This window comes from Lycorma delicatula, chromosome 12 (genome assembly GCF_047948215.1).
Source record: "Lycorma delicatula isolate Av1 chromosome 12, ASM4794821v1, whole genome shotgun sequence".
NCBI lineage: Eukaryota > Metazoa > Arthropoda > Insecta > Hemiptera > Fulgoridae > Lycorma > Lycorma delicatula.
The window spans coordinates 71709434-71724089 of NC_134466.1; the positions used below are offsets into that span (position 1 = coordinate 71709434).

General features: G+C 30.9%; 1 protein-coding gene across 1 annotated transcript in view; it reads right to left on the reverse strand.

Annotated features, from left to right (window-relative positions):
- LOC142332808 (dynein axonemal heavy chain 10-like) overlaps window positions 1-14656 on the reverse strand; it is a 54193-nt gene extending 39537 nt beyond the window's left edge. The window contains exons 1-5 of the mRNA XM_075379423.1: window positions 14645-14656; window positions 13233-13331; window positions 6157-6335; window positions 4363-4519; window positions 2390-2595 (exon numbers count right to left, since the gene is read on the reverse strand). Coding sequence (XP_075235538.1) covers window positions 2390-2595; window positions 4363-4519; window positions 6157-6335; window positions 13233-13331; window positions 14645-14656 — 653 coding nt within the window. The remainder of the gene's footprint in view (window positions 1-2389; window positions 2596-4362; window positions 4520-6156; window positions 6336-13232; window positions 13332-14644) is intronic.

Consider the following 14656-nt stretch of genomic DNA (forward strand, 5'->3'; position numbering starts at 1 on the left):
TGTACAAGTACTTGCAGTTATCAGAAGAAGTTCAGGATTAAATATTTATTAAATGTAATATTTCCTACTTTTTGACAGCAATTTTATCATGGACTTATTTATTTTACAATAATTCAGTTTTTAGAAAACCCTTCCAGGTTACACATATATTGTAACTATCAATTAACTTTCTGTTTTTCTAACCATAATTGAGAGGTATAATTAATCTTTTCACCTTCACATAACTGTACAAGGAAGATGGCAGAGACTACTTTATTCAAGTCTCAAGTAACTAAGGTTGCTCATGAATTTCAACTATGCAGTAGTTTACCATTATATTTCTTTTATTTATTTCTTTGTAATTATATTTACTAGTGCATTTAAATTCCTTACCGCTTTCATAAATTAAAATAAACTCATGTCTAAAAGATCATCTGCTAACTAGCAACAAAGTTAGCAGACGGTAACCTGTAATTTTAATTAATGCAGTTTACACAAGCTGTTCAAAGAATTTCCCTTTTGTTGACCATCATTGAATGTTGGCATTTGTTCTATAACCACCGATACTTAAAAACCTTTTTCAGGTTTCAAAAATATATCCCCCCTAACTGAACAAGTAAAATCAAATAATTAAGTTTGTGTAAGAATTTTATGCATCTTGGTATTTCCAGCTATTTGCCTGTAATTGATCGATACCTATAATTTCTTAGCAAGAAATTTAATAGATAGTATCCTAAAATCGTTAATACAATCTGTATATAAATTTCAACCATCCAACTGATCAGTACCAGTTTATTTCTTAACCATTCATATTTTTTTTTTAAATCACTACCAATTTCTTATTCAGTTGATTTTATCTTGAAAATCTAGTAACTCTGGTTGTATATAAATTACATATATACTTCAATATCAATACTTTTTATTGATAAATTAGCCTAACATTATATTTTTGTGACCAATAGCATATTTAAACAAATTTGTTGGTAAATTAGCTGCTAATAAAACAAGTTGAAGATGGTACCCTAAAACAATCCAAAAAAATTACTTTTTACATTCCAAGGAGAAAAAAGAGAAGGAAGTGAAAGAGGAGTTCTCCTTCACCAGTTAACATGGAATGAACAACCAGGTGAGAGTTATTATCATATAAAAGTCATTAACAATAAAATACTGTAAGTCAGATGAACTACATCTAATAAAAATTTTCAGAAAATGAGTAAGAGAATAAATAAATATAGTGATAAAAATAAAATCGTTCAAAGTAAATGATAAAAAATAATATATAATTACACGTTACAAAGAAACCACCACAAACAGACATCAGTAGACAGAATGTTGATCAGTGATAACTAATGTTTACCTATTTTTAAGTGGTTATACAATTTTTAAATTTATATAACTCCATAGTGTCATAGTTAGCTATCACAAAATGATATAAATTACATAATATTACATCATCATCATCATCATAATATCATTACATGATATTACATCACAAATGATGTAATATCCTGAATATTACAAAGTTTTAGCAAAATTTGCCATAGTAGCATTGTTTAATGCATTCTGTCAATGTACACAAAGTAAAAATGTGAAGAGTATAGAAAAAAAATATTGTAAATGGTGTTATAATACTTACGTATTGTACAAATTACAGACTGGTTTTTTTTATTGGCAGGAAATGAATCATTTTACTAGGGTATAAAAAATCATGCAAGCAAACTAGGGTTACTGCCATGGTAAGCTGAATTTTTCTGTTCAAATTCAAATGAACAAAAAAATAATAATTTAGATCCTTCTTAACAGGTGTCATATAAACTTATGTTTAAATATTAATTTATTTATTCACACATCAATGTTTTCTTCAGTACTTACATGTATATATTTAAGTAAATTACATCTAACTGAAGTTAGAGCATAAAAGACTTTCACCAATTGCAAAACTAAAATAGTACAAAAATTTAAAAAAAAAAAAAAACAAGATTTTGGGAATTTAATAAGGTTGAGGAGGAGAAAATCTATCCATCATTGGAACAATATCGGGAGATAAGGGTCACGCCAACTGTGACATGACATTGTAAAATAAAGGAAAACCATATATATTAAATGTAGAATTATAAGATAAATGGCTAACATCTTTTCCCTTTTCCTTAGAACCACACTAACAAGTTAATTTTTATAAGTAAATATGCTGATAAATAGTTACCGGTAAAACAATATAACTAATTTACAGGGTAAAAACATTACTTATGGCACTATGGTTTCCACTACATCAAACAGCATCCAGAATCATATCATATCAAGAGCCATTTATAGTTAATATGTATTTAAAAAAATTATAGTAGTTTTTCCAAAAAAAAAAGGAAAAAATTGAAAATGAAATACCATATTGATAAGTCAGTTTTAAGTAAACTTACCTTTCGTTGACCTCTGAAGGACACTGATAGGAAATGACGGAGTTGGATCAGTTGTAAGCCATAACCTAAAATCAGGATGTGGTTTTGTATTTTTGTCTAATATCTTTTCTAACGTTCGTATAAAACTGATCGGCAAATGACAGTTTTGTAACATTAACCAATTCCCACGATTTATTGCATTTACTAAAAGCGAAACTGCCGCCTATAACAAAAGAAAGTAAATTTATACAAATATTTATAAGCAATAATGCTTTTTATAAGTAATAACTGCAATTTATAAGCAATCATATACTTTTAGTAGGATAAATAAGTCATATTGAAGAGAAACTGGAAAAATAAGAATTGGAAAGGAAGCAGTAGGAGAGAAGATAGCTCAAGTATTGAAGGAAAGAAATACATAAAATATTAACAAAAAACCTGACCACAACAAAAAGTACATTAGTTTACAAGAATTTTTATCAGGTGCCCCAAAAAAAGTAAACACTATTTTACATAATAACTATCATCTTGATTTCAGGTGTGATTAAATAATGACTGAATCAAGGCTAAGCTTTGAGGAAAGAAAATTTATCCTTAAGGCTTACTGGTAGATAGAGAACATAGTTGCACTACAGAGAGAGTATAGAAATCAGTTTCAACAAGATGCTCCAATGAGATCCACTGCCTGTAACTGGGATAACTTTGAAACAGAAGGAACTACTAACGATGCTCACAAGAAGCATTCCTTAACTCTGGCTCCTTAATTCAGTGAATGAGGATAATCCTTGTTTGACAGTGGAACACCATGTGAAAATTAAATCAACAGAGACAAGCGAAAAATTAAGTGGAGAGTGAATGTATAAAATTAAATAAAGATTCTAAAATAATTTAAAATTACTTTTGGCGGTATACTTCATTAAATTACATCTCAGAAATTTTACCAAACAGTTTAATCTAGTGCTTGGTAAAGTACAAAATTAGCTTTTCTATCTCTTTAGCTTTTCTTCAACTCACTGTAATCTAGTATTAAAAATAGTAAGCAGGAATCAAACATCTATTCTGTATAACCAAATTCCTTTTAGATCCTGTAGCAATTCTAGTAAACTAAATTCAAAAATAATCATTTTAATGCAATAAGCCTGCATCTTATCAGTATAGAACTCTATCATACCTGAGCTTGAATTAAATTCAAATAAAAAAGATAACAATAAACATACAGAATGTTTTATAATAATATTGTAAAATAGGAATATATGAACATAGTTCATATTCTCATTTTACACATGAAAACACAACATCATGCACATACTTATTGTTTAACCTACTATTTATTTATCTTAAATATAGTTCTAATTTATTTGAATATGCTTATATGTAAAGCCAAAATTTTGTCTGTTTGTTCTCGCACCATTTGAGAACAGATATAAGTTATGAATTTTTCATCGTCAAAGGTGTGTGTACTTCAGTTACCATAATTACTAATAATCTGCCTTTTGTAAATAAGTTTCTTTTTCAGGTTTCTATGCCTGAATACTTTAATTGTTATTTATCAGTATTATTCTCACAACCATGATGATAATGAACACTGCAGGGTCCAGGGGGCAGAGCCCTCCGGGTAGATGGGAATGACTAGCAAAGCAAGCTCTGTGGCAGGCCCTGTGGCCCTGGGAAGCTCCTGGGTCAGCTTTGGGGTTTGTCTGAGCTAATCTGGGCCCTGTAGTCCAGGGGGTAGAGCCCCAATAGGCTAGTAATAATATATTTTAATATAATTCTTCTTCAATCTTTGCTAAGCATGAAGAATTTTATTTCTTAAACAAATTTTTTTTGTTTGAAAAAGATTGTTAAGGAGTTTTAATATCTTTTACAATGTTCTAAGTAACATTTATTTCAATAAACAGTATTTGTAACATTTGTTTTCATTTTTGTGAAAACTAATTCATAGTAATATTATTATATAAACATACATCACAGTATCTGTAATATACCTTACCTTATCTTGTCCTTGACCTAAAGAAAGGTACTTAAATTTTGGTCCAGCTCCCCATCGATCAGCTAGTTTCATTAGTTCACTAGTTGGATCTGACCCTGGACTTAAAATGAAAATTACTGGGGTGCCAGGAGAACTTTGATCATATATCATGTCGAAACTGGAAAAATAAATAGCTTATCAGTAAAGAATTTAATAAGAATATTGATGTTCATATAAAATGACAAGATAAAAATATTAAATGAATGGTATAAAATACTTATAAAAATAAAGGTATGTACAATAAAACCATAAAATGATCACTGCATCAGCTGAAAATCTGCTCTCAATGAAAAGATCCAACCAAGTGTACAATATAAATACCTTTGAACACTTTCTGTTTGGATGTATGCCGTGACAAACATCCAACCAAATCTATCATCTCATACTTAGAAGTATGAAATCCAGATTCCTAAGTAATGGAATAGTTTGTACCACACTTCAACCAGCATGTCTAGAGCAATGGAAGCGACAGCTACTTCAATCCAGTGCATCAAATTGAGTAGATCGGTTGGTAACACAGGCACATGCACGAGATCCTTTAAAAACCCCAAAAAAAAACAAATCACAAAGAGTCAGATTGAGTTATCTAGGAGGCCACCAAACAAGCTCTGTCATCAGGACCACACTGATCGATACAGCACTAGGCGAAAAGATCATTCAACCAATCCTATACAGAGTTATGCCAGAGAGTAGGCGCCCCATCTTGTTGTCAAATAAAATTCTCAGATCCATCTTGTAGTTGAGGAAAGAGCCATGTACACAGCATATTCAAACAAGCAACTCCTGATACGCTTGCATAATGCATACTTGCATTAGTGCTAATGTTACGCATAATTTCCATTTATAATATTACATGAGTTTTAACTCATAATATCATTTCCCACTAAGATGAAATTTTGATTCATAGCAAAGTCGTCGACATGCATACCGCAGTCGATAGGCTACAAAACCTGTGACAGCTGTAAATCTTATAAAACTATGCAAGAAAGACTCCCTGACACGTTCGTTCAACATTTTCTTCAAACACCATTAGATGTCCCATATTATTTCCTTTACAAAGACATCTAGTTTTTTTAAACTGATTATGCCATCGATGTATGTTATTGTCACTTGGAGGATCGCAATAAAACTTTCTACAGGATGCAAAAAGTATAGATTCATATTTAGCAAACTAAAAAACACAGAAAGCTTTCTATTCAGGAGTAGCCATCTTTACTTGTGGTGCTGACAAGTGGAAAAATAAAGAATCAATATGGCTATGTGTGTAGTAAACTGTCCTCTTTTCTTTTTGAATCTAGCCTTAAATAACACTGTATTTCGCCTATAATATAAAGATATATTTGTTATAATATCAAGAGATTAACAAATTAAAACCCCAATATTCTTTTTTGTACACCCATTATACAAAATGAAAAACATACTTGAAAAATACAAATAAAAGAGAGGTATGTTTACTATTTCAGTCACTGATGTAATATTGAGCTATTCTGTTGTAATGATCTGTGGCAGATAACAGAACTAATTTTTTTTTGTAATAAAATTACTTGAAAATTTCAAGCACAAAAAATAAGTTTCTTAATCAGTTCTTCACTTTTATAGCAACCAATGAAATAATACAACAGATTTCATCTCTGTCAATATAACCACCTCTCAGCTTTAAATATTACAATTACATTAAAATAATCCACTAGGAATCAAAATACTGGACTCTTTAGAAAGAAAACCAACAAACTCAAACAAAATAATCAATTTTACCTGATAAAAGGTGGTGTGATATATTGTTCCCCAATTGTTGCAGCCACATAATTAGATATGCCTTGATATACTCTATCGACTCTAAAACAGCGTAATAGCATTAATTTTTGAAAATTCTTTAATTTTTTACTATAATCATTTGGAAATTCTTCACTTTCTGGTAAGTCACTGTTATACCACTGAAAAAAAATGCAAAAAAATGAAAAACGTGCTTCAGTTTCATGTTGCTTTTTGCTGTCCCACATTCTGATTTATCACTGTTCATGTAAGTTTATTCTGTTTATCAGTGTACATGAGCAACTTTTGTCTTCATCAGTAATTTCTTGAACAACGCTACATCCATAAGATTTTAAGTTAAAAGACTTATGTAATGTATGCAAAGTATTCATTTTTGAATGCTTCTAAAAGAAGTATGTCATACTGATTTTTGAACAATATAAGGGTCATTCAAATTAAACCAGAATTTTGCTAAGCAGACTGCGTAACAGTCTGCTTTAGCATAGTGGTGGGGCCTTCGTTCACCAATCGCATAGTGGTGCCCCACCATGCGATTGGTGAACGAAGGCTGAAAGCAAACCTCTTTTGCTGCACTATCAGCGTGCTCGTTGCTTGAAATTTCAATGTGGCTGTGGATTGAGCGGAAGCTCACAGTTGTGTTACGTTGGATTATTTGCAAAATAACACACTGAATCTTACAGACAACAGGGTGTTTGAAGTACATGTCACTCTATGACATGAGCACTCATGGAATTTGAGCAACAAGATAACCGGATTTGTGTTCTTTATGACATTATGGTCTCTGTTTATGTCTTTATGACATAAACAGAGACCAAATCAGTAATTAACAAGAAAATGCCACCAAGGGGTAAAATAACATGAGCAACAACTGGAGGTAATCATATATTTACAGCTGAGAAAAGGTGCTGAATTCTGACTTGGGAGGACCGACCACTGAGGAAACCCCTGATAAATGCGAGGAGATACTTTGTACATCCCATTCATTAAAAGTATTTTGGATTCCTCTCTTCCATACTGTGTCGTATGCCTTTTGCAAATCAGAAAATACAGCAACCAGGCGTTGGCAAAATAAAAAGGCATTCTGAAATAGCAGCTTCCAGGGCAACTACATGATCAATAGATGATCTACCATCGTGGAAACTGCATTGTTCTGGGGAGACTGGGGCGTTTCTCTCAAGGTACCACACTAGACGACGGTTTACCATCCGTTCCATCACCTAGCCCAGGGTACTGGTCAAGGAGATAGGATGACAACTTGTGGAGCATAATTTACCTTTACCAGGTTTCAGAATGGGGACCACCAGTGCCAATAATCTGTAAACACCTGGTCAGAGAATATCCAGTTATAGATACATAAAATAAGTCATTGTGCACTATCTGGGAGTTGTGATAACATATTGATCTGATAGTATCATTTCCAGAAGAAGTGTCACAAGAATTATTTAAGGTATACCTTAGCTCATTATAAGAAACACGTGTGTTTAATTCATTTTGTGACTCTCCAATCACCAACAGGATATTTCCTACCTGCAACTTATATTTCATGAACTCAGGACAGTAAGATGATGTAAGTGAAACTGCCATGAACGACCTTCCGAGTGTGTTTGCCACATCAACTGGTGCGTTAACAAGGTTTCCACTGCTTTGAAGTCCTATCGTCTGCGTTGAATTATTATCCACATGTGGTTTGAACCTTTCTCTATGCAACATATAATGGTGTTGTCCAAGAAATGCATTTAACGTAATTCAGCCAAGATTTTCGTTTAGCACACCGAAACATTCGACATAGGGCTTACATAAAGTCCTACGCCGATCTCTTAGTGCACGCCTGCAGTCGTCATCTCACCAAGGAACAGCAGGCCACCTTGGCTTTCCAGATGTTAAAGGGATGAATTCAATTGCGCTAATGAGAATTTGGTGTGTAAACTTGGCAAGTTGGTGGATCGCACCACCGCTCTTGTCATACTGGCCGAAGAATTACTTGTACCTGATCTAGTCCACTTTCTGAACCACCCACTGGCGTAGCTGACTAAGGAAAATAATGACAACATATCGTGCATTATCGTGGAGAAAGAGGACATTGTGAATTGGTTTCCAGCGATGTTTGTTGCGATAAGCAGCTATGATTCAACAAGTGGCAATAGTATGTTGCATTTACCATCCTTCGTTTCTGCAGGAAATCTATAAGCAGATTCAACTGGAAATCTTTTCCAGTTGACAAGCATTTCTTGTCTTGATCGGTAGCCTTTCCCAATGTTTCCAACACTCCGTACTTCTTCTTGCTTTCCGAGATGTAGTGGTGGACCCACATTTTCTTGTAGGTCACAATACACAGACACAGAAATGCCTCTTCTTCTTCCTCAAGCAATTTAGAAGCTGCTGACAAATATCTTTCCGGAAATTTCTCTGTACTCAGTGAGAAGACGTAAAACCCACCTCATTGTCTTCTTTCTGCATCCAAGAGTGTCAGACAACATTGTATGTACACTCCCAATACTTAATCCCAATTCTGTTGCAATTTCACCAACTACTATGCACCAGTCACCTTCCACAAGTGCTATGTGCGCAATTGATTAGTGGGGCAACCATATTGTTTTTATGATGAAGAGGATCAAGAAGCTACCTATCCCGTGGAGAAAATGTATTTCTGTTGAAGGAAACTCTGTAGAAAAATAAGATAATATTTTGTAGTTTTATTTAATAGAAAACTATATAAACAAATTACAGTTTATATTTTAATGACCCTCAAACATAAGAGCTCTCTGTGCAGCATTAGAAGCACACAAATGGCCTGTTGATATTTTGTACTGAATAGAACAATCAATCTCAACAAAAAGTTGGGATGAAGCATAACTTTTAGTTCTGCTGGTAGTTTCACATTGAGTGTTCAAATTACACGGAATTGCAGTCTAACAATTTTTTTTTTTTGAGCATGAGTTTCAAGCTCTGTACCAGTGAAAGTAACAATTTTGCTGACAGGATTAAATGAATAATGCTTGTGCTCATGGTAAAGACAACTGTACATCACTACACAAATCAAAACTTTATAAGTTTTTCCTAGAGAATGACATAACCTCAACCAGTTTTTGAAACATCTCAAGTCCTTTTTGAAACATACAGTGAGTGCTTGGATTTAATTCATAATGTGGAAAAAACAGGAAATTTGTCTATACTTTTATAATACAATATATTCATTATTTTTTAATGTGCTTTAACTTTGTAACATTTCTGGTAACAGTTTTAACAGTTATTCACATTTGCTACTGTGGTCTAAGAGACAACTTCTTCTCTCTCTGTTGTTGGAGTTTACTGGTTTATTCATTTGTTAGATTGGCATGAATGAAAATAAAATAGCTATATAGAAGCGTCTGAACTGTGTTTGTAGAAAGAGTACATAGATTTGAATATAGATATCATGAATGACATTTGTCTCCTAAATGTTGATACAAATCAATTTAACTGATTAATTTGCTTCAGTTCTCAATGAAAAACAAAAGTATAATAAAAAAGCATTCTTCTTTTTCCAAAGACTATGTACATTAGCCTGTTCTAGGATCCAATGCTTTCTTCTCATCGACCCCTTCCAAGCTACAAGGGTCAATAAATGTTAGCTCTAGTTCTTAATGTGAAAGATTAATAATTCCACATCTCTAAAGATTTGTATATACTGGCATCTCAACAGATGTTCTCGTCAATTTTATCTGTAAGTTTTCACTATTATTTCCTTACATGATTCCAATACATGATTCTTTCCTTGAAAGTGAAACATGTACACATATCTTAGCAATTTAAAGAAAAAACCTTACATTTAAATGTAGAAAAGACTCAAAAAAAAAATACAATAACCACCTGTAAAATGTGCAAAATCAGTACGTTAAAAAAATAATAAAAAATTTTACCTCCGAAATGAATTGCTTACAATAAGTGAAAAATTTAATAAAAGTGAGACTATTTTCTAATTTTCACTCATGACAGCATTCAGCAACTGTAAGTGATTAAAGACAAGTTTTCAGTGACTTACAATAGTGAACAATGTAAAATGATGCTGTAAAACACAAAATGCTATTTAAGCTAAATAAGTTTTCCAAATAAATTTATGCCAAAGTCTCACACAGCAATTAAAAAAGACGATATTTGCCATTATACTTGAAATTGTTTTCTTATTAAAAAATATGTCTTCTAGCAAGATTTAAACATATTTTACACTACATTGAATTTTTATTATAAATACGTCTTATCTACCTTATAAAAATGTAAACAATAAAATTTTCTATTAAATTGGTGATAATACAGAATAAATCATTTATCCAATTTTATGTGTAACAAAAAATTCCTTAACAGAACTTTAAAAAAGACACAAAAAATTACTTCTTATCTCTAAATCTTGTGATTCGGTCAGCAGCTTAAAACATTACTTGAAAAAAAATCATCTAAGAATATGATATGCTTTTTGTTTATTGGTTTAAATGGTTCTGCTCATGCAATTATAGAGGTACCTAAATAAATTTATGTCTAACCTTCCTAAAAGTTCAATAAACATAAGAGTAAAAATGGTTTCTCAAATATTAAGCAAAAACTGATGCAAACAATAAACATGCCTATCCTTTAAACAGGATAGACCCAGTAATGTATAAATAGTTAAGTAAAACTTATTCAGTCACCATGACAGATATTTGACCTTCAATTTTGTCTAAGCACTTATGAACCAAATGCATCTGGATAGTTCCCTGCTTCAACTTTGTATTCATCACATTATTTAAATAGGTAAGTTAATAATTAATTTTTATACCTTTCCAAGCTAAATTTTTTTTTCAAAATCTTAAGAGGAAATATATAACTCATTTTTCATTTTTTTCTGATTATACTGTACTCTTAATGTAATTCAAAATATTAAGGGTTTTATTTGAGTCCTTGTTGTTGATGTACAATTAATAACAAAATGGGGAAACAAAATTAAAATAATAAAAAAAAAAAAAAAAAATATTATAACTTAAGCAACCAACATATATAAATCAATAGTTATGTTTCTGGAAAATTTTTTTTTTTTAAACAGCCACTAAAGCTTATTATCACCCATTTCACTAAATCAAGACCACAATTGTATAAACTATATATTATAGCAAACAGCCCTTATTTAAGAAAAAATAATTTAAAAGTAAACTGACAGCAGTTAAAAATTTGTAAATAATAGAAAAACATTTTTGTCATGTCACTGGCTAGAATAATATCAATTCTGAATGGTAATTTGACTTTCACCACAACTTTCCATAATACATGCAATTAATATTTGACAAACTATTACACTATATTCTACTATCAGAAATTCTGATGTATGTTACTTTGTATGCCAGAAACTTGAATTAGTAAAAGAGTTAGTTAGTCTGGTACGAACATGCCAATACCGTGTGAGAAATATGGCAAAAAAAAAAAAAATACAGTATCAGATGTTCAAAAATTGAAAGACAAACTTGTTAAATTTTGAATAGATTATAAGTTTTCTATGTTTGATTCACAAATTGAATGAAAACATATGGGAGTAGCCATTAATCAAAATCTGACAGATTCTGTATTAAGATGGTTTATGTAGGAACGCTGTTGAGAGGTTAGTATATGCAAAATGGAAATTCATATGCAGCAAAAAAAATTTGCCAATCATATAGAACTCGAAAAATTTGAAGCCAGTGATGGTGGCTAACCAGATTTAGAAATTTGTTGTGGCCTAACGAGTCATGTAACTCACAGTGAAGCTGCTATTCCTGTGCATTACAATTCTTCCAAAGAAAGTTTGGTTTAACTTACCAATTTTTGAACACTGTTTTTTTAATAAATTTATTTCTGTCATGAGACAGTATCAAGAAGACATCCTCAAAGTACCAGCTGAAAGTAAAGGCTGTTTTAATTCTAGATAATGCTCTGGCACATTATGTACCAGAAAAATTGGTAAGTTTAATGGGAAAATTAAATGCTTGTTTTTACCACCCAACATAACCTCTCGAATGTGATTGTGGTATGCAAAAGGTTATATACCAGGCGAGGTAGATAAAGTACTTACTGTACTTGAAGAAGAAAATGATTTAATTGAAGATAAACTATATTTTTTTTAAAGATATTCTATAAAGTAAGCAGTATTTAATTTAAATGATGCATGGCAGTCATTGAAAAAAACGACCCTCACACTTGCTTTGAAAAATATTGACTTAAATGTTAAAAAAGATTTGGAAAATATTTTGGTGAATTTATGATGGTTTTTAGAAGAAGAGGAGAAAAAAAAATTACTGAAAAGATGTGTGAGAATGGTTGGAAGATACCGATCCGGGCACAGAATTAAGAATGATGAAATCCTTTCACGGATTGAAAATGATTCTGAATATGATGAGGCAAAAGAAGAGTAACTGATTAAAAACCCAGTCTTTCTAGTGTTTGTGATGCAGTTGATACAATAGTTTTATAAATTGATTTATCACAGAAGCAAGACGTGCAGCCGTATTATGAAAATTTTAGATGGTTTAAATTATTACTATAAAGAAGCAAACCCAGTCATGTAAGCAATTAAAAATTGATAATTTTTATTCCCTGGTTCCGTCAACTTCACATAAGTAGGCTAAATCAAACACTGTACATACCTAATTTTTTCAATTTACTGTAATCAGTATTTTAGAACTATCATTGTGTAGTGTAGTGTGTATGTAAAAAAAATTAGTTTTTCTCTTTGGGTTTACATATTTTCATTTTTCTCTCTTAAATTATGAATTTTCATCTTGCCTTCCGATCTGGCTTTAATAAAAGTAAGTACAATAAAAAATTTAATTCAAATTTAATTATTTAATAATGAAATGTGATTATATGTACTGTATAGGCCTGGAAATTAACATTAAATATAAATTTACTGTGTAGCACTTGTTATTCAATATAATAGGCTTTCCCAACAATGGGTGACAGCCTCTTCCGATTAGTCTTTTATAGCGGAGGCACTTTCTGTACTTAGGTAAAATATACTTATTTATTTTAATAGGATACATAAATAAAAAATACTAATAATACTAATAATTGATACTAACTTGTTGCTGAGGATCAATACAAACTGGAAATCTGCTGGCCCGAGTAGTTGAAATTCCATTTTGAACTGAAAGCTCATCTGGTGGTAATCCTTCAGAATTCTACCTATAAAAAAAAGGGTAACAAAATATTTTCTGAAAAGAAATAAGTTTCTCATAGTGTATGAAAATATACTTTTTCATTTTTGTAAAAAGTGATCTTTATTGCATCTTAACAGTGCACTCTTACTTACAACTTTAATTCAATCTCTGGTATAAAAAAATAATTGTTAAAATAACTTTCTAAAAATATATTTTCCGTTTAACTAAAAAAAAATAATATATATAAAACCACAGTTTCCAAATTGGCATCAATATTCTGATGCAAACTTGAAAATATTTCATACTTCTAATTTTTAAACTAGAACAATCTGTTGAAAATAAATAGGGTATGATTTTGAGAAATAATATTTCAGGCATTCTTTATTTTTTTTTTTTTTTTAAAGGATAAGTTCATTTTAACTTCATGGATCTTATTGAATTTTACATTTATGTTTATTAATTTTTTTCAAAATAATATCAATCTTGGATATTCTTTTAATCACATATTCATACATACACATAACTAAGGAAATATTTAATATGCTACTCAGAAATCTAACCCATTGACTCTATAAATATATTCCTTAGAAATAAAACAATAACACGTATTAAAAAAAATTTCTAACCCCATATGACAAAATTTTAAAAATTAATAAATTAGCTAGTTCTGTTCAGCAGTATACTAGATTACTGGATGTTCTAATTAATTAATTTAATTATCTAATCAATTATTTTTGTATACTGGTACTGCATTCAGTGCAGAAAATATCCTGTAAACTAATTTGGTATATTATTACTTATCTTATGTTTTGTAACATTATCTGATATTGATGTTGCAAAATAAATTACATTTTGAAGTATAAATTTTAAGGCAGAAAATATTCTATTATCCATGGTGCTTTGGCAAGTTATCTACTCATCAAGAGAGTTACCTACCAAAAAACCCAACTATTAAATCAATTCATCCTTCTTATTCATTAACTTGCCCCCTCTCTGGCATCTCACGTTTCCAAAATTTCTGACTGCATTTTTGTAGTACAATTAGAAAAGCCTCATCCTTTTGGATGAAGTAGTTGATACCCAACATAATGTGATAAAGAATTCAAGAGTATTCTGATAGAAGTTTCAGGTCTGTTGATAGAAATTGGAACATCACCTTCAACCAATATGCGGATGCATAATTGGGAATACTTCACAGGTGAAAGAAGTCACAATGTACAATCCAAACAGTCTTTTTGACAAGTACATTTTGGAGATTAAATTCTCATAAATTGCTAAAATGTAGAAATCAAAAAATGATAACTATGTTGGGACATTTGTCATTTTTACATTACTCCAGTACACAT